The sequence below is a fragment of the Cajanus cajan genome, chromosome 10 (genome assembly GCF_000230855.2).
Source record: "Cajanus cajan strain Asha chromosome 10, NIPB_CcT2T_4, whole genome shotgun sequence".
Lineage (NCBI taxonomy): Eukaryota > Viridiplantae > Streptophyta > Magnoliopsida > Fabales > Fabaceae > Cajanus > Cajanus cajan.
In genome coordinates, this window is record NC_138526.1 from 23886908 (window position 1) to 23912424 (window position 25517).

Below are 25517 nucleotides of genomic sequence, written 5' to 3' on the forward strand. Positions count from 1 at the left end.
TAGTTTGTCGATTAGGTACAAAGCTACTTTGGTTAGAACTCACTATATCTTCCATAATACTTCTCAAGCGAATAGTTACCACCTTTGTAAGTATCTTGTAGGATACATTACATAAGGTTATATGTTTATCTGCTTTAGAGAAATAACATTGTCGACCTTAGAAATGAGGGTAATAAATGTTTTGTTTACCAGTCGTAGTAGCCTATAATTTTTTTAATACCTCTCAATTTATCACTATCAATTTGTGATATTAATGACTAAAATAATATTTTTTAAAATTCAAAAAACTAAAAAATAATTTTTAAATTTGAGAGTTCAAAGTAATAATTTGTATATCTTGAATTAAATACAGAAATTTAAAATTTGAGACATGTGGAAGACTAAAAACATAATTAAAGTGTCATTAAAAAAATTAATCCTAAAAATATTAAAATTTAATTTAAAATAAAGATAAAAACATAAATTTTAAAAAATAGTTAAAAATTAAATATACAAGGACGATATCTCTTCCTAAAAATCTTTCCATGAAAAACTCCTTAAATAGTTCTTTTTATATATTTAATTTAATATTTTAAAGAAATTAGAATAGAAATGACATTTATCGTATTAAAAATTTTAATTTAGTTCAGAAAAAATAAAAAAATTAAAATTTACTTAATATTATTTAATTTTGTCATTCATCCTCTGTAGCCTTTCTATATTTCATATATAAAACGGAACGAGAGAGGAAGCTCATATCGATTTCGTTAGGTTTGTACAGCTTTCGGGGCGGAAAGGTTCAGCCTTTTCCGATTTTCATCAATTTCAACCGAAAATCACATCATTTGGTCAGTTTTTTATGCTTCTACTTCTAATCTAGGGTTTACTTTTTCTGAATTGTTTTTCTCTTCAATAGATGAGTTCGAATTAAAGGGATTTAGGTTGGTTCTTGGAATTGAAGTAAAATTAGGGTTTGTGTCTTGGGATCATCGTGCGTGAATTCATTCTGTTGGGCGGAGTTCTTGGCCTTTTGATTAGGTTCGTTTTCATTTTTGCGAATGTTTTCAATCGATCCCTCAATAGCATGATGTCATCACGTTTTTGTCTTTCACATGTAATAGCCCCAAAATAACCGTTTCTTTTTCGTTTTTTTTTTCCTTTTAATCTGAAGTTGTTATGCTAGACTTACGATGTAGTTGGTGGGGGGGGGGGAGTGGTTTTGCTCATTTTGTCACCTCGGTTAAACGCTGAAAACTCTGAAAAATAATATGATGAACATATGTAAGAGATAAGTTATGATATACACTGAGAGCTAGAGAGGTGAGAAGAGTAAATTTTGGCAAACAATTGTATACGGATGATCAAGGTTGATTTAATTAATTTTAATCTTAGCTGTCCACTTCAATTATACAGTTAAGATTTGCTTCTTTCACACACTCATCTTTCACTGATTTGTTTTTGTGCCAGTTCTTCAGATCAATGAACACGTGAAAACATATGATGATAAAATTGTTGTTGAAATGGATTTTATGGGCTTGTATGTTAAAATGGCTATTCTATGGGTCTGTATGCCTTGTTTTGAATGATTTATGGTTGTGTTTATTGCTGATTATATCAGCTTTGGCATTGAATTTACAATTCGTCACATATTATTAGATTAGATTTATAGTATGTTTGTGTGCATCTTTTTTGTTGCAGAAAAGTTTACTTGCTTTTCAAAAGCTCTCCTAGGAAGCTGAAAAAAGAAAGTAATTTGTTTTTAAAAATAGACTAAACCAAACATGTACTTAAATTATACCATGTATAAATGTATATTAAAAAATAAAAAATTCAGTTTAGAAGTCAACTGCATCATCTAAAAGGCTTTAAAGCTTGCTTGTCAAACAGTGAATTGCTGTAAACTGCATTATTTGGCTGTTAGCTAATGGACAAGGGGGTGCCACCTAGCCTCTTCGTCAATGATGGTTCTTTCATGGAGAGGTTCAAACAACTTCAACAAGAGCAGGAGAAAGGGAAGAATGTCAAATTAGAGGATTCTAAACCGATTAAGGTTATTTCAGGGTCTTTGTCTCCCAATCCCTCCATTACCAAAACATCAGTGGACTTGAAGGTTAATGATACGAGGAAAACATCCAAGGGTGGTTCTGGTGGCAAGCTAGCTTTCAGTTTGAAACAAAAGTCAAAGCTGGTGCCACCCCCTGTTAAGTTGAGTGCTGATGAGGATGAAGAAGAAATTGAAGCTGGGTATGTTTCAAATGATGCACCACTGAAACGACAAAAATTAGGCCAGGAGGAAGGCATTGACCAATCATCAAGACAACTTGATGTTGGTAATTACTTCTTAAACTTTCTAGTTTCTACTGATAGTTGGCACATCATTGGTATTCCTGCCGATTGCAGTTTTTAAGTTGGAATAATCAAGTAATAGCTTAAGTAATTCTTTTATGATTAATTTGTGATCCATTATGGCATGCCTTTATATATTTCATGCTAATTTCATTATGATCTTATTTTATCCTTTTTACTGTTATTAAATTTTTTATTTCAGTAATGGGTGCTCTAAACCTTCCAAGTGCATGTCATTTTGAATGTGAATATAATTTCTGTATGTTTATATATCATAATTGCTAACCTGCTTTCTAATTCTTTCCTTTGCTACATTTTTTTTGTTATTTTGTTTTCTGTCCAAATATCTGTCATAATTTTCTATTGGATACAATAACTGTTCATGAGGCTTTACCTATAAGCTTGAGATTTTGCGAGTGATTGTCCTTGATATGGTATCAGAGCCTCTAACCGAGTGATCAAGAGATCAGTACTTGCTAATTCTAAATAAAAAGTATGATTCAGCACATGGTAAGGTGGGCCTTTGCATTTTTCATGCTTCAGGCCCCAAGGGCTTGTGGAAGGGGGCATTATAGATAGAAAAACATTATCAGCCTTTACCTATGCTTTTAGGAGAGTTGGCTTTTGAAAGCTCTATTGCTGTTTTTAAACTCAATCTGTGAATCATATATTTCTTTTTGCTTTTAATTAGAAAGCAACGTTTGCATCTTTAAGAATTTCATAAATTATTATTCCTTTCCTAAACTCTCTTTTTTCAATGTGCCTTTCATAATCTCTCTTTTTATAATGTGACTTGGAGCCAATTTGTTTCGGCTTTTGTCTAAGTTTTTGAAAAACTCAGTATTTTGTTTTGACTATTTTGAGCAGCTTCTCAAAAAAAATCTGAAATTACATCTTCCTTCTAAAATAAAAATTTCTTTTGTAATTTTAAACAACAAAATAATGTTTCCATAAAAAATAAAATCACTATTTTATACATTCCTAAAATAACTTTTTAAAAGCATAAATAAACAACAGGCCTGTTTTCTGTTTGCTTAGGAATAGAAGGAAGGGGGACATAAATGTAGTAGCTCCGAAATAGGAACTTGCCATTTCATTTGTATTCATCCTGTGGCTTACACAAGGGAGTAATGGAGGAGTAAGAAGGGTTGAAACTCGGGTTTGTTTGTGATGCATGTTCAGAACTCCCCTCGCAGAAGTTTAGGTGAAGGAAGATACCAGTTTTGGCAATTGGCATACGCAAATTGCAATTACACCATTTCCCCCCTTCCTTTTTTCTTCACATGAAAATAGAGTCATCCTCTACATTAAGTGCGGTTTCATTGTTGAAGAGGTCATCTCGGTGTATACCTTCTTTGCTCATTAAAGTGGCATGCAGCAAAGAAGAGAAAATGTCTTGAATATTTTTGTCTCATGAATGCAGCTTATTCCTCAAGTACCTATCAGGAAATGGTGTATTGGCAGGCCTGCTACAAGACTAATTTGCATTCCCTTGTTCATGCTCTCGGTATTAATCAGTTTTATAAGTGATATGCAGCACCTCCTTCCCCAAGTGATCCTACAGTGAAGAAAGTCGCTGACAAACTAGCAAGTTTTGTGGCTAAAAATGGAAGGCAATTTGAGGATGTTACACGTCAAAAAAATCCCGGGGATACACCTTTCAAGTAAGTATGGAATCAACTTTTAATGATTTTCTATTGACATCTTATTTATGCATCCAAATTTATGATTATATGTGGTGAATGTTTTAACTTGCAGATTTTTATTTGATGAGAGATGTGCTGAATACAAGTATTATGAATACCAGCTTGCTGAGGAAGAAAAGGCTCTTGCGCAGTCAAGGGAATCACAGGTGCCTCATAATGGTTAGTATTTCAGTATATTTATATTTTTAAATCAAGTTGTTTAGGTGTTTTTCATTGCCTTTTTTTTTTTTTGCGTAGAAGATGCAATCCCTGTTATTTCTTTTTCATTTAAAGTTTTCATTCATTTAAATGCAATTTTTTGGTTTATGTCCATGGTTATATTTTCATGCATTTTAATATATTTGCATGTTTCTAAACCAAGTTCTTTAGGTGTTTTAGCTACTTTTTTTTTTAATCTAGATTTTGTGAACCCTTATGGTGTGTTTGGATGAGGAATTTTACAAATTCAAGGAATTTTAAATTCTTGGTATTTGAATTACTTTGATTTCAATTTCTATCATTGTTAAAATATTTTGTTTGGATAAGTCAATTCAAATTTCTCAAATTTTAAATTGTTAGGTTGGATATGATAATTTGATTCTACCATGATAAAATTGATTTTAAAAATATATTTATATGTTGAGATTTTTAAATTAAATTTTAAAAAAATAAATATTAGCTAATTTTTAAATATTTAATAATTTTAAAAATTAATAGTAGATAAGATTTAATAATTTTAAATATATTTTTGAATATTCAATAATTAAAAACATGAAGAGATAAGAGACAAGATAAAATATATAAGTGAAATAAGAAGATAAAAGTATGAGGAATTTCAAATTCTTACTCTTTTGGGAGAATTTGAAATTCTACTATTTCAAGGAATTTCACAAATGCTTGAATTTCAAATTCCTTATAAATTCCTCATCCAAACAAGATATTTTACCTCAAAGAAATTGAAATTCTTCAAATAAATGAATTACTCCATGTAAATTCTCCATCCAAACACACTATTATTTATTTATTTGAAGTTTTCAGCCATTTTAAATACAAGTTTTTGGTTATGTTCATTGTGATTGATCTTAAGTTGTCTTTCATGTTTGTTTTTAAGCTCAATTTGTCAGTATTGATTTTTCTTTTGATAAGTGTAAGTAGAAAAGATAATTGATCAATAAGTTGGTTGGCTTTTTATATAATGTGTTCCCATTTTATAATTTCATACTTTCTTGATCCATTCCTGACACGTGTTGAGATTTAAGAGTTGTATTTTTCATGCATCTGTGTTCCATTGTGGGCAAGAAATCTCTATTGCCGCAAAAATACTGTATCTTGTCAATAAGACTGGTAACCATGTTTTCAGAAGTACTAGTATTTTAGCCTGTACATTGCACATGCTAAATGTTTATATGTACTAAATTTTATAATAAATAAAACATACAAATAAATATTATGTTAAATATATAAATCTTATTTAAAATTTGTATAAATAGATAATTTTAAATATATGATAAATAATTTATATTATAGCACAATATTATTTCTATTTATCGATAATTTATTCTAAAAATAGTAAAATTTAATCCGTTAATTATTAAGATAAATAAAAGGCTTAAATATGTTTTTGGTCCCTCAAATTTAAGACAAATTTGTTTTTGGTCCCTCAAATTTAAAACTGTTGTTTTTAGTCCCTGTAATTTTCAAAAATCTTGTTTTAGTCCCTTAAGTCACCAATAACATATTTGAAAGTGACTAATTAAGACAGTTATGCAATATGACCTGGATTTAATGTGATATTTTTACTAATAGGGACACGAATAGGTAGATTTTATGCAATAGTGTTTGATAAATTTCTTAACAAAATTTGAATATAAGGACTAAAATAAGATTTTTTGAAATTACAGGGACTAAAAACAATTTTAAATTTGAGGGACCAAAAACAAATTTACCCTAAATTTGAGGGACTAAAAACATATTTAAGCCTAAATAAAAATTAAAAATTGAATTAAATAGGAAGTTAAAAGAATTCATAAAAGCTCTCTTGTTGGAGGAAAATCCTTAAAAACGCTCTAGAGGTTTGTGTGTAATATATAGAAGTTGATTAAAATTTATATATAGTATTATATATATATAAATTCTATGTTTGAATATATAAATTATATTTAAAATTAGTATACATAAATATTTTTAAATATATAAATAATATTTTAGATTTGTGATAAATAATTTGTATTGTAACAAAAAAAATTATTTTTGTTCATTGATAATTTACTTTTAAATATTAATATTTAATTCATATATAATTATGATAAGTAAAAATCGAATTAGATAAGATGTTAAAAAAATCCTTACGAATCCTCTCGTTGAAGAAAAACCTCTAAAAACACTCTCGTTCAAGATAGAGGTTTGTGTTCAATGTATAGGAGTTGATTTTACATTTGCACAATTGTTGATGACACAAGTCATATAACATCTGTAATATTTTCAATCTTATAGTTGTAGCCAGTAAACTATGGATCATTTGATTGATCTTATTGATGTAGCAGATTATATATAATAATTATAATTTAAAAATCTTAGAAGGTTGTGATAGTTAAATGGTTTTTGGAGTATATATGTTGATTTTGATTTTGATTTTAACTAGGAGTATGTGATAGTTGTTTGAAGCAGTAATCATATATGTGACGTCTCTTAGTAATGTTGCTTTGTTCACCAATTAACCTGTGGATTTGATAAGTCTGGCCTTTCTTGCGTGTGGAATATGCTTTCTCATTTACCTCCATGTATATTTTAATTTGCTTATAATGGTTATTCAGGGACAGGCAGTACAAGCCCTTCATCTGCCAAACAGACTAGTGGTCATCAAAGATCAACTCAGCAGCATGCCTACCAAATTCCTGCATCTGCTTTATATGAAAGTGCTGACAATCCACGAGCTTCTGGATCTTCAATTCAAACATCATCAGTAGGAAGCAGTGGTAATTGTTATATTAATGTGCTTTTTCTTGTGTCGTCAATTTGATAAAGTTCAAGGCATGGCTGAAGGAAATCATAAATTTGTTCAATTGCATTTCATTTACTCCTGGAAGGAGAAAAAAATATGAACTACACATCAACTAATTACACTCCTCGTGGACTTGGTTTGCAACCTTTTTTGTTGCTGTTTGCTGTGTGTATTTCTGCAGCAGAAGAGCCCAGTGGTTCATCAAATGCTGATTCTTTGGCACTAATGGAGTTCTACATGAAGAAAGCTGCACGCGAAGAGAAGTATAAACAACCTAAGTATTCAAAAGATGAGATGCCCCCTCCTGCTTCTCTTCAAGGTTAAAATTGATCGTTACTCTGGCTGTTTCATGGTCATAAATCAAAATACTTATTTAGTCTAAATTGTTCCTTTTACGCATTTCTCCATTTGTTGGAATAATCTTTTGATTCCTTCAATTTTGGTGGCATGTTTACAGGCAAAAAAGGCCATCATATGGGTGATTTCATTCCTCCAGAAGAACTTGAGAAGTTCTTGGCTAGCTGTAATGATGCTGCTGCACAGAAAGCTGCAAGGGATGCTGCAGAGAGGGCTAGGATTCAGGCTGATAATGTGGGCCACAGGCTCCTGTCTAAAATGGGTTGGAAAGAAGGTGCTTTGTGCTTTTTCCCAGTCTAATTTTCAATCCCTTGCTGTATTTAATTGAGACATGCTTAAAGGATTGAGTCAAGCCTCGAGCTATAGCTGTTATCTTTGATGTGCAAAGTAAATTAGATGAATACTATGAATCTGCTGCAAGTTTGTCTTGTCTACCATAATTATGTTCTTAAATTTTATGTTGTGAGAGTTCTGTTTGAAATCTCACACACACACACACACACACATATATATATATATATGTATGTATGTATTTCATTATTATTGTTCCTTGTGCTAATAATAATTGATTTCCAGGTGAGGGTCTGGGTGGCTCCAGGAAGGGTATATCGGATCCAATCATGGCAGGCAATGTTAAAAAGAATAACTTGGGGGTTGGTGCTCAGGAACCTGGGGAGGTGACTTCTGAAGATGACATATATGAGCAGTACAAGAAGCGGATGATGCTTGGCTACCGTTACAGACCCAATCCTCTGGTAAATAACCATACTTATTCTTTTATTATGTTGGAGTTTCAATGACTTGGGTCACTAGCCCTGACTTTCGTGGTCTTTTGTTTTAATAAGCCTTGTTTTATTGGTTTAATTGTTTGTTTCTACAGAACAATCCCCGCAAGGCCTATTACTGAACTTGACAGTGGAAGCTTTCTCTGCAAGTCTTTCCGGGGACAAGGATATTTTACAATGTTTGATGATTGGGTAACTTGGTGTGTGTTGATAGTATGGTTTTCTTTAGCGTGCTGCACTGCTTGTACTCTTTTGAACATAAGATTTGGGGGAGAAAAGAGGGGGAAGGGTTTTATGTTCATTCAATACGCATTTTTATCCGTCAACGAATAATGTTTTTTGTTGTTATTTTTACTTGTTAACTTTTGAAGCAGTTTTTTTTTTATTGCTAGCATATTATAGCATGAAGTGGTACTGGGAATCCTAGCCCCTGGTCTTGGATATTGATAATTGCGTGATGATGTCTTAAAGAATCTGGCTTTATTGTCATTATTAAGATGTTCTATCAAGTGAATTAAAGAATTAAGAATTAATACGAAATTAAGTTGGTAGGGAGAAACTGCTAGAGGTTATAGAAGCCAATATCCGATATTCCCTTAGTATGCTTGGAAGTTGGAAGTTAGACGTTTTATTATAATTTATTATTGAGAAATGATGCATGTAAAATTTGTATGTACAATGAAAAGAGGAGAGAAATTTAAAATATAAAAAACAATGTATAAATTATTTTATTCTAATCTTTACACTTCTATTTGCTTGACTTGCCCAGTTTGGATTTAAGCGGAATATGATTATTGAGACTGACAAAACTTTACTCTAAATAAACAGTAGTTACTGGTTAAAAAGTCTTTTCTAACTCATTTTCCATCGTAAAACTCGCATTCAGTTGGTAAAATTTGTGAAAGCCACGATTGATGTGGATAGCTTCTCTAACAAATTATACGTGAAGTTTGGTATGAAATACTAACCCACGTCCCTAATTTGACTAATAAAATTCTTATTCTTATCACTGCCCAATTTTTATTCCCGAATCCGGGTAGAAGGTCCACTGATGTCATATCAGTGGGAGACCGATATTCCCACCTATTTTTTTATCTCTTAAATTCACTACATTTTATTTGTTCACATATATCTTCTTAACATATCCTTCTATAGAAACATCTTTTCGTTGTGTAAAACACAAAACAGAAACATATTTTTGTTTTATTGTGTGGATTTTGCAATGCAACGATGGAAGCATATTTTTCGTTGTGTATTTCCCCATGCACTCGCAATAAATATAAAATTAAATGAACATAACTTAAAAAAAGAAAAACAATTTTTTTAAAACAAATCTTGCTTAACAGTCTCATCATGATCTAGTCAATGAATATTGGGATACAAACAAGCTAGGATCTCGTAATCAGACCTTATCAACTTAGCATAGTAGTTAAATAGGTTCAAGGCATATTGGTTGAATATATAAAAAAAAAAATTGTTGTTACATCACCGTCTTGTAGGAGTTGCACAACTTTGTATATAACACTATCATGCCTATGAAATAAGAGTGTCGATAATGAATCTTAGACACACTTAGGCCACTTTTGGCTCTAATTTTTCATGAATTTTTAAGGGCATTAGGTGTAATGGGTTAATTTTGGTTCATTACACTCAAACTTGACCCCTTTAAAAGTTGTAATATGTCCATTATAATAAACAAAATAAGTGTCCAATTTAAACTTTTGCAAGCAAGGTATTTGGAAGAAACGGTGACCAATGAAAGTCGTAAATGTTTATTAATGTCACAAAACATGTCTATTTATATGAGTACATTGTACCCATAGTACTGAAAGTGAGTTAGATAAAGATTGTTTTTTATTTATGTATATCAATATGACCTTTTCATTAGTCAATGATTAAATATTTTAAACATGAAAATTGTAGGATTGGATATTTACAGGTGGTGTGATAGCAACTTAATAAGGGATAATATGATATGTTTAACAAAAATTAATAATCGTTTGGATAGGTTTTGTTACCATTTTAAGAAAGTGATTGAAGTCTAACTCAATCTTATAAAATCAACTTTAAGGTAAAAGTTGTTCTTCACTTATATACATTGTATATTTTTATCTTTAGTCAATGTGAGATTTCAGCACTCATTCTAACACCAAGTACTAGACATTTCAAGTGTGAAGTTTGCAGGACAAAGCATTTGTGAGTTGTTCGATAGTAGTCCAATAGTAGGTGACATGATAAGTCCATCAATATTAATTTTTGTTAGAGCATAGACTCTAACATATTCTGATACCATTTTAAAAAAGTGAATTGGAGTTTAATTTATCTTTATAAAATTGATTTATAAAATAAGGAGTGTTCTCCACTTATATGCACTAGTATGATCATATCGCTAATTAATGTGAGATGTTCAACTCATAAAAAAAAATAATTGAGATTGGATCAACAAAATAAATGGTTCTGATTGTTTGCTTGATTCCAATGTGCACATTAGACACCAATTCTTTTGTCTTTTGCCACAAGAAAATGAATATGTGGGATTTATAAGATGAATATATAATATTACAATGCTAATACAATGTAAAATACTAATAAGTGGATTTATGTCTCTATTTTAGTTTAGTTTGTTTTATTCATGTCCTGAGTTTATTCTTGACTTCTTGTTCCTTTTACTACTATCGTAATAGGGGCTTTCTTTGTAAGGCTCAGGTTTGTTTTATATTCACAAGATGGTAAAAAAGCTACTACCTACTTTAAGTGTAAGCGTGTATGGGTAATTTGTGAATCCAAATTGATTTAATAAGTTCGAATTAGTTCTTTTAGTGTCTAATTCAAACATGATCTAAATCAAACAAAATCTAATACGTATAGGTTGCTAACAGGTTTTGTAATTTTGACTTGTGATCTGACTTGATCCAATCATATATTATTAATAAAAAATAATATTAATTTAGTGTTTGGATAATCACTTATTATTTGCCCAAGATAATAGTTTTTGTCATTTTTGCTCAGTAATGAGTTTTTTGTTTTTGGATTGATAAAATTGTAACAATACACATTTATTTTAAATTTTATGTTGTATTAACGTTTATTGTTTGAGTTAATATGAATGTAGTAAATCAATAAATTTATTTTAAAATTTAATTTGTATCATTATTTATTTTAAGAGTTGATAATACTGCATTTACAACAAGATATCAAATGATTTATATCTATTATGAAATATTTAAATTGTTATAAAAAAATAAATTTAATTATGTTGAAACGATTGACCTAGTCCAATCCAACCTTTTCGTGATTAGGTTGGGTTGGATTTGATTTTAAAAAAATGTACAAACCTGACTCAACCAATTGAATTTTGATTGGTTCAGATAATTGATCAAGTATGATCCAACCCAACTCGCTTACACTCACTATGTATCTTTGTTAAAAAATGAGAGAGAAAGTAATAAATATTTTTTTGTTATAAAAGAAAGAAAAATAGAGAGAACAAATAAGAAAATATGAGATGGAGAAAATAATCTGACTAGTGTATTATCTTTGGGAGAGGACTAACCTATTTATAAGTACATGTGGTAATTGAACAATTACGCAATAAAGGGAATAATACATAACAGAAATATAAATGGTAATGATTGGTAATGAATATTGGCATCCACTAATTAAGACACTAATTATTATTCATAACACTCCCTCTTGGATGTCCAATATTTAGAATGTGCCTCGTTAAAACCTTACTAGGAAAAACCCTTTGAGATAAAAACTTAGTGAAGGAAAAAGAGTACATCATTCATAAATATTTATTTCTCCCCCTCATATATACAATCTTTAAGACGACGGAGTCCAATCTTGTGTATCAATTATTCAAAAAATTTCTTGGAAGTGGCTTTGTAAAGAGATTTGCTAGGTTGTCACTTGAGCGGACTTGTTGAACATTTATATCACCATTCCTTTGAAGATCATGAGTAAAAAAGAATTTTGGTAAAATATATTTTGTTCTATCTCCCTTTATGTATCCATCTTTCAATTGTGCAATACATGCATCGTTATCTTCATATATAACTGTCGATGTTATTTTTCCAGAAGATAAACCACAAGTTTCCCATATGTCTTGAATCACAGATCTTAGCCAAACATATTCACGACTTGCCTCATGTAATGCTAAAATTTCAGCATGATTAGATGAAGTGGCTGATATGGTTTGTTTTACAGATTGTCATGAAATGACTGTACCACCACTTGTGAACAAATATCATGTTTGTGATTTACCATTATGAGGATCTGACAAATAACCTGCGTCTGCATAACTATTTAGTTCTGATTTGGGAACATTTGAATATAATAACCCCATATCCATTGTACCTCTAAGATAACGAAGGGTTTGTTTAACTCCATTTCAATGTCTTCGTGTAGGTGAAGAACTATATCTTGCTAACAAATTAACAGCAAATGCTATATCAAGTCGTGTATAATTAGCAAGTATAGCACTAAGATATGGTACTTCGGGACCAAGTATTTCTTCATCCTTTTTCTTGGGGTCTAAATGGATCTTTGTTAACATCTAAAGATCTTACAACCATAGGATTGCACAATGGATGTGATTTACCTTTTAAGCACCTTTGTTATATAACTTCTTGATGCACAAGAATTCTATTTTCAAAGTATTCAACTTGTAGTCCTAGACAAAACTTTGTCCTTCCTAGATCCTTCATTTCAAATTCTTTCTTTAAGCAATCTATTGCTTTTGAAAGCTCTTCATGTGACACCCTTACTACCCCAACACATATATAATATAATTTAATTAAGAAGAATAAACTTTCAAAGGGTTCGTAAAAGGGTTCACATAAAACTTCGAAATTGTTCTTTCTTCAATATAAGAAAATGACTGAAAAATAAAACTTGAAAGGTAAAATTTAAGAGTTTACAATTTTAAACACATTTATTACAATACCAAATCCATATAAATATTCTGTCCTAGAAATCCTCTGCCCCGATGTCACATTATCAGAGCATTCCCATAATTTAACTGTTGGCATTCTAGATGCCACTCGTAGCCAGATCTTCTTCACCTAAAATATCCACAGTTTATACGGTGAGAAAAGAAAATATCTATATGCAAAGTACATACAAACACATCACAATATAATCTCATCATAATTCATTATTTAATAAAATATATATATATATATATATATATATATATATATATATATATATATATCAATCATTCATCATCTTCACATCTCAATTCACATTTAACATATCTCATTTCACATACATATCTCAATCCATCATAATCCACACCAATTATACAATTTACAACATCATTTCCATATTCATAATTCATGTCAATCTTACAATTAACAATATCATTTTCAAATCCATAATTCACATCAATCTTACAATTAACACTATGCCAAGACCTCGCCACATCTGACACAAGTGATACAGGTTAATTGCCTCCCACACCAGACCAGGGTCACGCCCTCCCTGTAGCATCACTTACCCAGGGGCCGTGCCATCCCTAGTCATTAAGGAGTACGCTCGTCCCTGAAGCATCACCTACCCAGGGTTCGTATCATCCCTGATCATCCGGGAGTACGCTCGTCCCTGAAACATCAACTACCAGGGTTCGTATCATCCTTGATCCTTTAGTGTGAGGAACCACAATCAAATTACAATCCATACAATCTCTTGCAATTAACCCTATGCCAGGGCTGCCATAATCGACATAAGTGGTGTGTGTTAACTGTCTTACCCATCCCACACCATGCTAGGGTCACGCCCTCCCTGTAGCACCACTTACCCAGGGGCCGTGCCATCCCTAGTCACTGATGTGAGGCACCATAATCACAATCATAATCACATTCATACAACATCTCATCTCATAATTCAAATTCACATCACATACACAATTCTACCTCACATACACAATAGATAAGCCCAACAAAATAAGAGTTTACACACCCCTCAAGTAATTCACATCAAGATCATTCATTCTTATCAATCAATACAATAATAACATTCATAAATTAATATTATAAACAATGGAATTATCAATTTAATATAATTCAGCATAAACAGTAAAACCCTTAATTAAAACCTATCTCACAGGCACTTTTCTACAATTTCGTTCTCTCTCCCAGATCATCATTCTTACAAATTATTAGCATATTTATAATTCTCAACACATACCGAATCTAATGGTATAATTAATTCCTCAAACAGAAATAATTCAACTTTTCCAAAACCTAGCCTACAGGCACTTTTCTATAATTTTGTTCTCTCTCCCAGAGCATTATTTTTACAAATAAATCATATATTCGTACTCCTAAATTCATACAGAATCAAATAATGTCAATAATTTTTCAAACAGAAATAATTATAAAATTGCTCATAATCCTAAGGGTTCTTCTTCTACCCAATTTCCTCGTGTAACTCCACATATAAATAATTTCTTTTCCCCCCGTACCTGGATACATAGGAACTCGGGCAGAACCTCCTCTTTTTCCTTAAATAAGAATCGAAACTAAGACTGGAGCAGAACCTCATCCTCTAAGTTCCCCTTGGTCTTCAGAGAGAAGAAGAGGAACGAAAGAGAGAACAGAAGAGAAGAGAGAGTGAGAATGAGAGGTGTGTAGAAATGAGAGGATTTGAGGCCTATTTATAGGATTTTTCGCCCACCTACCACTACAGCCCGTTCCAAAATCGGAACGGCCCGTTCTGGGCCCTTCAAACCTACGTAAATTTTTCAACTGGAACGACCCGTTCCCAAACCAGAACGGCCCGTTCTCAACCCCAGCAGAACGGCCCGTTCTCCAAACCAGAACGGCCCGTTCTCCCTCTGGAACGGCCCGTTCTCTCTCCAGAACGGCCCGTTCTGCTTCTCAAATTTTGGGCCTTTAACTTATTCCAGAACGGCCCGTTTCACTTTTGAAACGGCCCGTTCTGGGCAACGAATTGGGCCTACGGCCCATTGAAAATTGGGCTGTTACACTTCAGGAGTTCCAATAATGTTTATGTCATCTACATAAACTACAATTATGGCAAATCCATTTTCAGATCTTTTTATAAATATTCACGAACAAATTGGATCATTTTATATCCTTCTTGTAACAAGTATTCACTTAGTCGATTATACCACATACGACTTGATTGTTTTAGCTCATATAGGAACTTATTCAATTTGATCGAATAATCTTCTCTAGAAATTGCATCGTCAGACAATTTAAATCCTTCTCGGACATATAAATGTCGACATCAAGAGAGCCATATAAATATGTTGTAACTACATCCATTAGATGTAAATTAAGTTTTTCATGTACAACCAAACTAATTAAATATCAAAAAGTACTTGCATCCACTACAGGTGAATATATCTCTTCAAAATCAATACCAGGTCTTTGTGAAAAACCTTGAGCAACTAGTCTTACTTTGTATCTCACAATTTCACCATTTCGTTTTTGCACAAAAACTCATTAGTATCCAATTGGTTTTACACCTTTTGGTGTACGTAGTACTGGTCCAAAAACTTTTCGCTTAACAAGCGAGTCTAATTTTCCCTCAATTGGATCTTTCCATTTTGGCTAATCATTTCTTTGTCGACAATCGTTGATGGACTTTTGGTTCTTGATCCTCAATATCATTTATTTCATTTAGCGCTATATTATATGCAAACACGTCATCAATATTGACAGTGTTTCGATTCCATCGTATTCCATTCATGACATAATTTATTAAGATCTCTTAATTTTCAATAATTTCAGGTACCTGAGTTTCTTCTGGAACTGGAATATTAGTTATGTCAGAGGAATCTTTTTGAGTTTTTATATCTTCAATTTGGTCATTTTGCTCTTTAGCCCCCTTTTTTATTCGAGGATTCTTATCCTTGGAACCAATTGGACTACCACGCTTCAGGCGTATTTGTGACTCATTTGTAGTATTAAATTGTCCAACAGGGACTTCAACTCTTATTGGAGCATTAGCCGCTGGTACATATGACTTAGTCACCCTTTTTGGATCTGTGAATACATTTGGTAATTGGTTGGCTAGATTTTGCAAATGAATTATCTTTTGAACTTCTAGTTCACATTGTTTTGTACGAGGATCAAAATGAGATAGTGATAATTCATTCCAACTAATATTTTTTTTTCTAGCTATTTGTGTTCTCCCCCTAATGTTGGGAAAATCAACTCATTAAAAGAATGAGATGTGAATTCACCAGCATTATCCAAACGAATTTTCTTAATTGGATAGTCAGGAAAATGAGCTCTTAATCTAATTAGTTGAGCTAATAATCTCGCAAACGTCTGGTTGCGAATTGATAATAAACAAACATGTGACCATCTTGTTGATGCATCAATTAAAATCATAAATATCTAAATGGTCCACATGGGGGTGTATTGGTCCATAAATATCACCTTGTATCAGTTCTAAAAATAAGATAGATTCATCCCCAATTTTTGCTGGTGATGATCTGATTATTAACTTCCTTTGAGAACAAGCAGTACATGAGAAAATTTAATTGAAGAATCTTCTGGTTCTTCAATAAATGTTCACATGAATTTTTAATTATTTTTCGCATCATAATAGTCATAGGGTGACCCAACCGGTCATGCTAAACCTCAAATTTATTTTGATTTTTAAACTTCTGGTTTACAATAGTATGTGTTTCAACTGTATTAATATACGTGCAATACAGTCTATAGGAAAAAGTAAATAATTTTTTCCAATACTTCCTTTTCATTCAAGTGGAGTTTCGTGATATAAAGATATTCTACATTTCCTTCATTGTTTGTTTCAATATGAAACTCATTTAAACGAATATCCTTGAAACTCAATAAGTTTATGTAAGACTTTAGAAAAATATAATGTATTTTTAATATGCAACTTCATGTCTTTCAGTAATAATATATTAGCTCTTCTGGAGCTTTCAATTATATTTGTAGTATCATATAACATTAATTTCTCTCATTATTGAATATAAGAAGACAAAAATTAATACGTTAGAACATTCACTTCAGGGAATAAAATAATGCTAGTTAAAATGGTCTCTTGCATAAAAAAATCTCAATATTTTGTTTTAGTCTTCAAGAGACAATAAATCATCTAAGAATATTTCTTAATCTTTTTTTTTTTATATAAAAAATAATATTGCTACTTCTGGAGCAAAATAGATGTCCATATTCTAATTATAATTCAATGATATCTCCATCAATTAAAATAATAGCCGCATAACATTATGAAAACAAATAATATCAATTATATCAATAGGATTTGAAACCAAATTCTTTAAGATTCAATAACGTAACACATGAGTTCAATTACATGAAAAGTTGATTATTTCAATCAATTTAATCATGAACAATATCAAATTACAGATGTAGGAAAACTCATAATCTTTTCAAGACATCACACAAAATCTAAATAGGCTTGAGGACACGTTTCGCTAGTCATAATTTTTATATGTGCCTCAAATATCATTCAACATTATAATTATGACATTTATAAAATTATTTCACTTCCGGTAATGACCTCATTTATATCAAAGGATCAAATACAATGTAATATATTTATATCAAAATTTTCACTTCTGGTGAAATTTATTTTATTTTTCACTTTTCAAATTATTTTCTCACTTCTAGTGAGAAAATTTATTCCTTCAATTTCATTTTTTTTCATCATTTTCCCACTTCTGGTGAGAAAAAAAATAATAAAGTAAAAGAGGTTGAACATTCTTCTTTGATATTTTCTTCTAGACAGATTTCAAAAATGTATGAAGAATTTCTTTATTTAATAGTATTTTCAGGACTACTATAATGTTTTCAAGAGTACTTTGATTCGTAACAATGTAAACAATACAAATATTTGATAAAATTCTTATTGTGAAAAATGAATAGCTAACCTTGAAATATTTATCTTGAAAAATATGACTTTCTTCATGAAAATTCTTCATAGCTTTGTCTTGCAGTTACAACACCAACAGAGGAAAGACTATTGTGCTGATAACGTGTTATAAAAGAAAGAAAAATAGAGTGAACAAATAAGACAATATGAGATGAAGAAAATAATCTGACTAGTGTATTATCTTTGAGAGAGGACTAACCTATTTATAAGTACATGTGGTAACTGAACAATTACGCAATAAAGGGAATAATACATAACGGAAATATAAATGGTAATGATTGGTAATAAATATTGGCATCCACTAATTAAGACACTAATTATTATTCATAACATTTTTAATAGTTTATAGAGTTATTGGAAGCATAGTTTTAAAAACCGGACTGGTCATCAAACCAGTTAAGGTACTGAGTCAGTCGGTTAAAGGTTGAACCGGTGGGTCACTAGTTGAACCGCATGACTCAATTATTATTATTATTATTTTTTTAAAATATTCATGTTAAATATATTTTATACTTATAAATTTTAATAAATTCATATCTTATTTTAAATTTCAAATTTTCTATTTTATTTAAAATTATTTTTATTTTTATTTTGTAAAAAACTACATAAAAAAATTACATGTTAAACTATTTATTAATACAAATTAAAAATATAAATAATATGTACATATATATAATATACTTGCAGTTGATATCACAAAATAATATATGAAATATCTACATAGATATTATATTATTAAATATATAATTTAAAATTAATAATATACTATAAAAGTTATTTAAGTTGTATATATTACAAACAAATAAATTAGAACAAGTAGTCATTGTTATATTTAATAAGACTCTTTGCTCTTCTATTAAGAGATTCAATTTTCATTATTATTTTTGTGGTTTATGGTCTCTTAAAAAAATAAAAAATAAAAAAGTGTGGTTGAACGGACCCATCGGTTCACCGGTTGAACCAGAAAATTGACTGGTTCAATCCGGTTTGAAACGGGTCGACTGCAGAACCGATCTAACTTAAGACTCGGACCGGCTGGACCACCGCTTCCCGGTCCGACCGGCCGGTTCGATCCAATTTTTAAAACACTGATTGGAAGTAATTTGTAGTTATTGAGGATAAAACAGGAAAGAGAAAAATAAATACCAAATGAGACAATCTTTTATTAATGACTAGAAAAATAAAGATACTTCATGTCTCATGAATGTTGTTGCTCATATGGGAAGTTAAATAACTACAATTAAGTTGTAGTTTATTGAAGAAATAACTATTTTTCATAAATAATATTTTTTTAAAAAGTTAATAAATAAAATTAGGGATGAAAAATGGATGGATCGGATATTTTTTAAGGTGGATCATAATGGATCGGACAAAAATAATTCATTAATTCATTTAGACCCATTAAAAATTCACATAAAAATTCAATCCATCTAATCTATTTAAAGAAAAAAAAATTCATCCAATTTATCTATTAACAACTTTTTCATGGATGGATATCTAATCCATCCATATAAGTGTTTTAAAACTAAATAATTTTTATTTTTAAAATATTTTATTTCTCTATATTTTCTTTATAAGTCATTACATTTTTATATATAATATTTTAAAATTCATTTGTCATCTTTAAATAAAATTACTATATTATCCAATACTAGAAAGTGTATCCATATTAGTTGATACAAATAATAGTAATTTGTATTCTTTAATCAAGATATTTAGAATTTAAATCTTAACTTTATACATAAAATAAATTATGTTGGATGAGGAATATTATTTTTTTTACATTCACAGTCTTCAACAAATTACGATAAATTGTAATAAATAATTTATATCAATACCATCATTACAGGAAAAAAAAAAGTGTACGCTTACAGTATACTAGTTTTGAGAAACTATGGATGTAAAAGAACTGCAAACAGTTGGGCCATGCCACAAAATGAGAATGGGACCTCCATCAATAATAAACTCCACTCAAACATGTGAGAATCTTTGTTGAATTATGCTGCTCAAATTCCAATGCTATATGCCCACACTCCTAACAAATATACCAAGAAAAATATTGTTTTTCTTAGTTGTACTAATAACTTTAATGATTACAAGATCACAATTTTTAATGCATCACAAACTATGGGGATATTTTTTTTTACAAAAAATACTTAAAGAAGAAGAAAATAAAATAAAATAAAAACATTTTTTTTTCTCTAAAAATTAAAATTAACTTATACATTATTTATCGGTAGTAATGAGATATAATTCTCTATCAACCATTTTTACTCATAAAAATATTAACTTATATATAAATTAATTGTGATAAAACTTCTCTCATATAGATTTCCCTAAAACTATATTTATAACTTATACATAAACCAATTTTAATATACGATTCCTTTTTTTTTTTTTTACTTTCTATTTTCTTCTCCTAAGTAATTACAAAGAAGCTTATGCAAACAACTCTTATAACTTCGTGGCTAAGGTGCTTCCTCTAAGCATGCATGCTACCCAACATCCAACAATGTTTATGTTACTCTTTTTTCTTTTTTTGGGTCATTTTTAATATTTGTTTCCATATGGATTACAGCTAAAGCGCAAGGGGGGAATCAATCTTATGAAATCTTGGCTTTTGTTAAGGATAGGGATAGAAAAAAAAGAAAGAAAAAGTGGGGATCAAACTGCTTGTGTTGCTTACCTCAGACATTGGAATAAAATAACAATAATTAGTAGTATAATAATATTTCTATATATATTCTTTGGTCTAACGTGGCATATTCTAAAAGCATTTGCAATAAGAGTTGCCTGTGCCACATCACTGTCACATTAGTTCTGACTCACTTTATAAGTTATTTAAATTTTAGTAAAATTATTTTTACAAGCAACTTTGCTAAAATTTAAACAACCCATAAAATAGATCAGAATTGATGTAGTAGTGATGTGACGAGAGAATTGCTTATAAACAAATCCATTGCAATGCTCTAATCGCATGCAACATCTAGAATTTCTGAAGAAGGAACTTATCTTAAAATTAATGATATATGATTGGAAAAGAACGAACGAGATTCCAGTGATCCAAATTCTGCTTTTCGTCTGCAAACCTAATCTTATCTTCATTGGAGATCACAGTGACAAGTGCACGCTGTAAAAGTTTAAATGCTGAATTGGTGATTGGTGCAAAATGCAATTCTTTTGGGAGCCTTTTTTTTATAATAAATTTATTATTATTTTTATTAGTTGAAGTGAGTGAAGAAACAAAAAGGCAACATGATTTGTCGTTTTGGGTACCCTAAATCGTATTATGATTATGTACCTAAAATAGGATCAGGTGAAGACATTAAAGATAACATGGGATCTTCCATCACATAAGATTGTGTATATTTATATATTTGCTGGGTTGAACCAATTTTGTTAAAGAATCTCTATAGAAAAAATTCAAACTTCATAATCGATATGATCTATATAAAATTTTTTGCAAAACCGTTTGGATTACTCGATTCATAAATTGGATCGATGTTGTTTAGTTTATTTTTTATAAAAATAATCCATAAATAAATATAAAATAGATAATCATAGTAAATCGATATAGTTTAAAAAATCTGATTCATAATTTTAAAAAATCAAATCGAGTTACTTTATCAAAAATAGATTAATTAATCAATCTATTTTTATAAAATTGACCGATTTGGTTAGATTTTAATTTTTCAAAAATTCAATCCATAAATACTTCTAGATTTTAAATCATTTTATTTTGAGTTAATTTGTGATCTTTCCAAACGTAAATATATACTATTAATAAAGGTGATACACTTTTTGATTATACACGTTTTATTAATTTTTTTGTCTTTAATTTTCAAAACACTCTTTTTCTCCCATATTTTTCTTATTTAGTTTTTTTTTTCTCAACTTCTTTGCAAATTTATTTTTCAAACCAATCACACCTTTTAAATAACTACTCAACACTATTCACATCATCTAATTTGATGTGAACTTAGAGGGATAGATGATGTGAACTTAGAGGGATGGATTCGTTTTACAAATCTATCTAGACTGGAATGCTCATAATTAAGAAATTGAAAGAAAAAAATATGGATTGAGGTAAGAAATGGAAGAACAATGCCACAATGTTAGAAATTTTATTTCTAAAAATTATTGTGGGCTACATATATTATTTGTAGTATTTATATTAATTATTTACATTTAGTTGGGCTGAATAAAAGTGATCTAATTTTAGTGAGCCTTTAGATTGCTAACAGGAAAAACTGATATGAGTCCAAATAAGTAGAAACCAGGAAAAACTGATATGAGTCCAAATAAGTAGAAACCAGATTTGGTCCATTAGGGGTTAATGAGAACCCTAATAGGTTTAAAATCGTAAAATGGTCATGGTCCCCAATATGCCAAATCAGAAACACATGTCTCTTTGTCTCCCCATTAGAAGAGTAACATCAAGTCCCATTAAGGAATCTAGTGATTTGGTTGAGTAAGATCATTGCACCAAAAGACTATTCTGCTGCAACCTTTTGATCAACGTCAATGGATACAGGTACGTGTTATTAACATTAACTCTGTAATCTGAGACAACGGTTCTTAATATTGATTAATAGAAAATTTTTATTTGGCTTAAGAAATTTATCCCAACAAGTGGTATCAGATCCGTCGTTGTCATTAGGTTATGGGGTTCTAAAGTGTATTATTATAATTTGTTTTTCATTGACAAGACGTGTATTTGAATGCGTTGGTCGTACGATAGTTTCCATTTGGTTTAATTGGTCGTATGGATATGAGGATCGATTAAAAAAAAATTGAATTTTTATTAACGCGATTGATTAAAGTTTTTTTTTAAAATATTATGAAATTGTATAATTTTCCATAAATGTTATATATATATATATATATATATTTATATATAACAATTTTGCAATGATCCAGAAGACATTGTCAAATGAAGAATTTTTAAGCATTTTAATTTTCTCACCGGAAGTGAGATAATTGTGCAACAATGAAATAAATGAATATTTTCTCACCAGAAGTGAGTTAATTGTGCAACAATGAAATAAAAGAATATCTTTATCACCGAAAATGGGAAAATAATATGAAAAGTGAAAAGGAAAAGGGTAGATAAAGACACAAATATAATATAAATATTATGCTTGATCATTTGAGTGCCACCAGAAGTGGAATAATTTTGTCAAAGTCATTGTTGTAATATTAAATGATATTTGGAAAAATTATATGATCAATATATTAATTCCACATTATCAAAATTTTAATGGCATTCGTGTAAGAATTATTTTCTTGAAATTTGAATGATATTATGTTCAAATTTAAATTGATATTTTTTATATCAAATTTAAGTGCGAATGTTGGCAGATTATAGACCCTCTTTATTAATTAATTTTTCTGGTAATTTTTTAATTAAATAAATTGATGTAATATATTTCCAAAGCAATCCCTATTATAGAAATTAATTTGATTAAAATTACAATAGATATGTTAGTATGAGATTATTTATTTATGCAATTTGTGCTCATCCCAAAGGTAGACACAATTTGGCCAAATAATAACATGTTTGCGATGATAAATGTGACAATTATAAAGTTACAATCATGTGAATAATAGTCGGTCCAAACAAAGACTATTATTTGACAGAATTAATTGTCAATATTTGATCGTTGCATTGAGAGTACCACTAACAAGTTAATTTGTATGTCCAAAGACAAATAATTAATGTTGTGCTCAGTATCTTGTAATGGGTCTATTATGTAAATAATCTGCATGTTTTATTTATTTTATTTTACTTTGTGAGCATGTAATTAAATTTAAAAAAATTTCAATGTTCTATTACAGTTGCTGTTGTTAGTGCTGTTAACTTATCTGTTCAAATTAATTGTATACCCATGCATAATGGGACAAGCTTTAAGGCCTGGAAGGAAGCAGTTGAGATAATTCTTGGCTGCATGGATCTTGATCTTGCACTTCGGGCTGAGAAACCCACTCCAACTCTGGAAAATCCGGATGAGGATAAGGTTGAAAAGTGAGAACGCTCAAACTGAATGTGTCAGATGATCATGAAGCGATCTGTTCCAGAAGTTTTTCGGGGCTCTATTTTTTAGAGCCACAATGCTAAAGGTTTCCTTGATGCCGTTGAGCAGTATTTCACCAGTAATGAGAAAGTTGATGCAAGCAGTTTGCTTGATAAACTTATCTCTATGAGATACAAAGGTAAATGAAACATAAGAGAGTACATTATGGAAATGTCTAATCTCGTGTCAAAACTAAAAACACTAAAGTTAGAGCTGTCTGATGACTTGCTCGTGCATCTAGTTTTGATTTCCCTTCCTACCCACTTTGGACAATTCAAGGTGAGTTATAATACTCAGAAAGATAAATGGACCATGAATGAATTGATTTCTCACTGTGTGCAAGAGGAGGAAAGGAAGCAAAGAGAAAAGACTGAAAGTGCTCATTTAGTGTCAAGCTCTCAGAATAGGAAGAGAAAGAATAATAAGGATGTTGTAGAAAGGACTTCTCAGCAAAAGAAAGAAAAAAAGGATGAGAACACACATACTTGCTTCTTCTACAAGAAGCCTAGGCACATGAAGAAAGAGTGTCCCAAGTACGCCTCTTGGCGTGTAAAGAAAGGTAATTTTCTCTCTTTTGTTTGTTTTGATGTTAATTTAGCTTTTGTACCACATGATACTTGGTGGGTAGATTCTGGTGCTACTACTCACATTAGTGTATCCATGCAGGGTTGCCTTTGGAGCCGACCGCCAAGTGATAATGAAAGATTTATCTATGTGGGTGATGGCAACAAGGTCACAGTGGAGGCTATTGGAACATTTAGATTACAATTAAAAATTGGATTTCATTTGGATTTATTTTTGACTTTTCTTGTACCGCCTTTTAGGCGGAATTTAATTTCTATTTCTAGTTTGGACAAATTTGGTTTTTCTTGTTCATTTGGAAATAATAAATTTAGCCTCTATCAAAATTCAAATGTTGTTGGTTCTGGCTCTTTAATTGATAATTTATACTTACTAGATGTAGTTAGTTCCAATAAAGAAAATTTTCACATTGATTCTCGTGGTACGAAGCGTAAAATAAATGAGAACTCAACCACCTTATGGCATAAGCGTTTAGGCCATATCTCTAAACAGAGAATTCAGAGGCTTGTGTCGGATGAGATTCTTGAACCCTTTGACTTGTTAGACTTTGAGGTTTGCGTTGAATGTATTAAGGGTAAACAAACAAATTCTAGAAAATTAGGTGCCGAAAGGGCTAAGGACGTTTTGGAATTAATTCACACAGATATTTGTGGACCATTCTCTACGACATCTTGGAATGGGAAACAATATTTCATTACGTTCATAGATGATTATTCAAGGTACGACTACCTATTTTTAATTCAAGAGAAGTCTCAATCCCTAGATGTTTTCAAATCTCTTAAAGCTGAAGTTGAGCTTCAACTCG

The 25517-nt window shown here is 30.4% G+C and overlaps 1 protein-coding gene across 3 annotated transcripts; it reads left to right on the top strand.

The window, feature by feature from the left end:
• The first annotated feature begins 674 nt into the window (after positions 1-674).
• Positions 675-8645, top strand: LOC109807833 (SWAP (Suppressor-of-White-APricot)/surp domain-containing protein / D111/G-patch domain-containing protein). 3 transcript variants are annotated; one of them, XM_020370493.3, is made up of 10 exons: positions 711-827; positions 896-1017; positions 1867-2309; positions 3863-3989; positions 4084-4190; positions 6824-6985; positions 7193-7330; positions 7469-7642; positions 7945-8123; positions 8249-8645. In XM_020370493.3, exons 3-10 carry the CDS (start codon positions 1904-1906, stop codon positions 8273-8275), a joined length of 1320 nt encoding a protein of 439 aa, XP_020226082.1. In that variant the 5' UTR covers positions 711-827; positions 896-1017; positions 1867-1903; the 3' UTR covers positions 8276-8645. The 3 variants fall into 3 exon arrangements, with proteins under 3 accessions (XP_020226081.1, XP_020226082.1, XP_020226083.1); XM_020370492.3 differs by lacking the exon at positions 896-1017 and having other exon boundaries at positions 675-827; XM_020370494.3 differs by lacking the exon at positions 896-1017 and having other exon boundaries at positions 727-827; positions 1851-2309.
• Positions 8646-25517: the final 16872 nt, after the last annotated feature.

What these genes read in the sequence shown, in the direction of transcription:
- LOC109807833 (XM_020370492.3), top strand. Translation starts at nt 1,904, where the DNA reads ATGGACAAGGGGGTGCCACCTAGCCTCTTCGTCAATGATGGTTCTTTC. An exon ending in CCCGGGGATACACCTTTCAA is followed by an intron (nt 3,990 to 4,083) that starts GTAAGTATGGAA and finishes TTTAACTTGCAG; the next exon opens with ATTTTTATTTGATGAGAGAT. An exon ending in ATCATCAGTAGGAAGCAGTG is followed by an intron (nt 6,986 to 7,192) that starts GTAATTGTTATA and finishes GTATTTCTGCAG; the next exon opens with CAGAAGAGCCCAGTGGTTCA.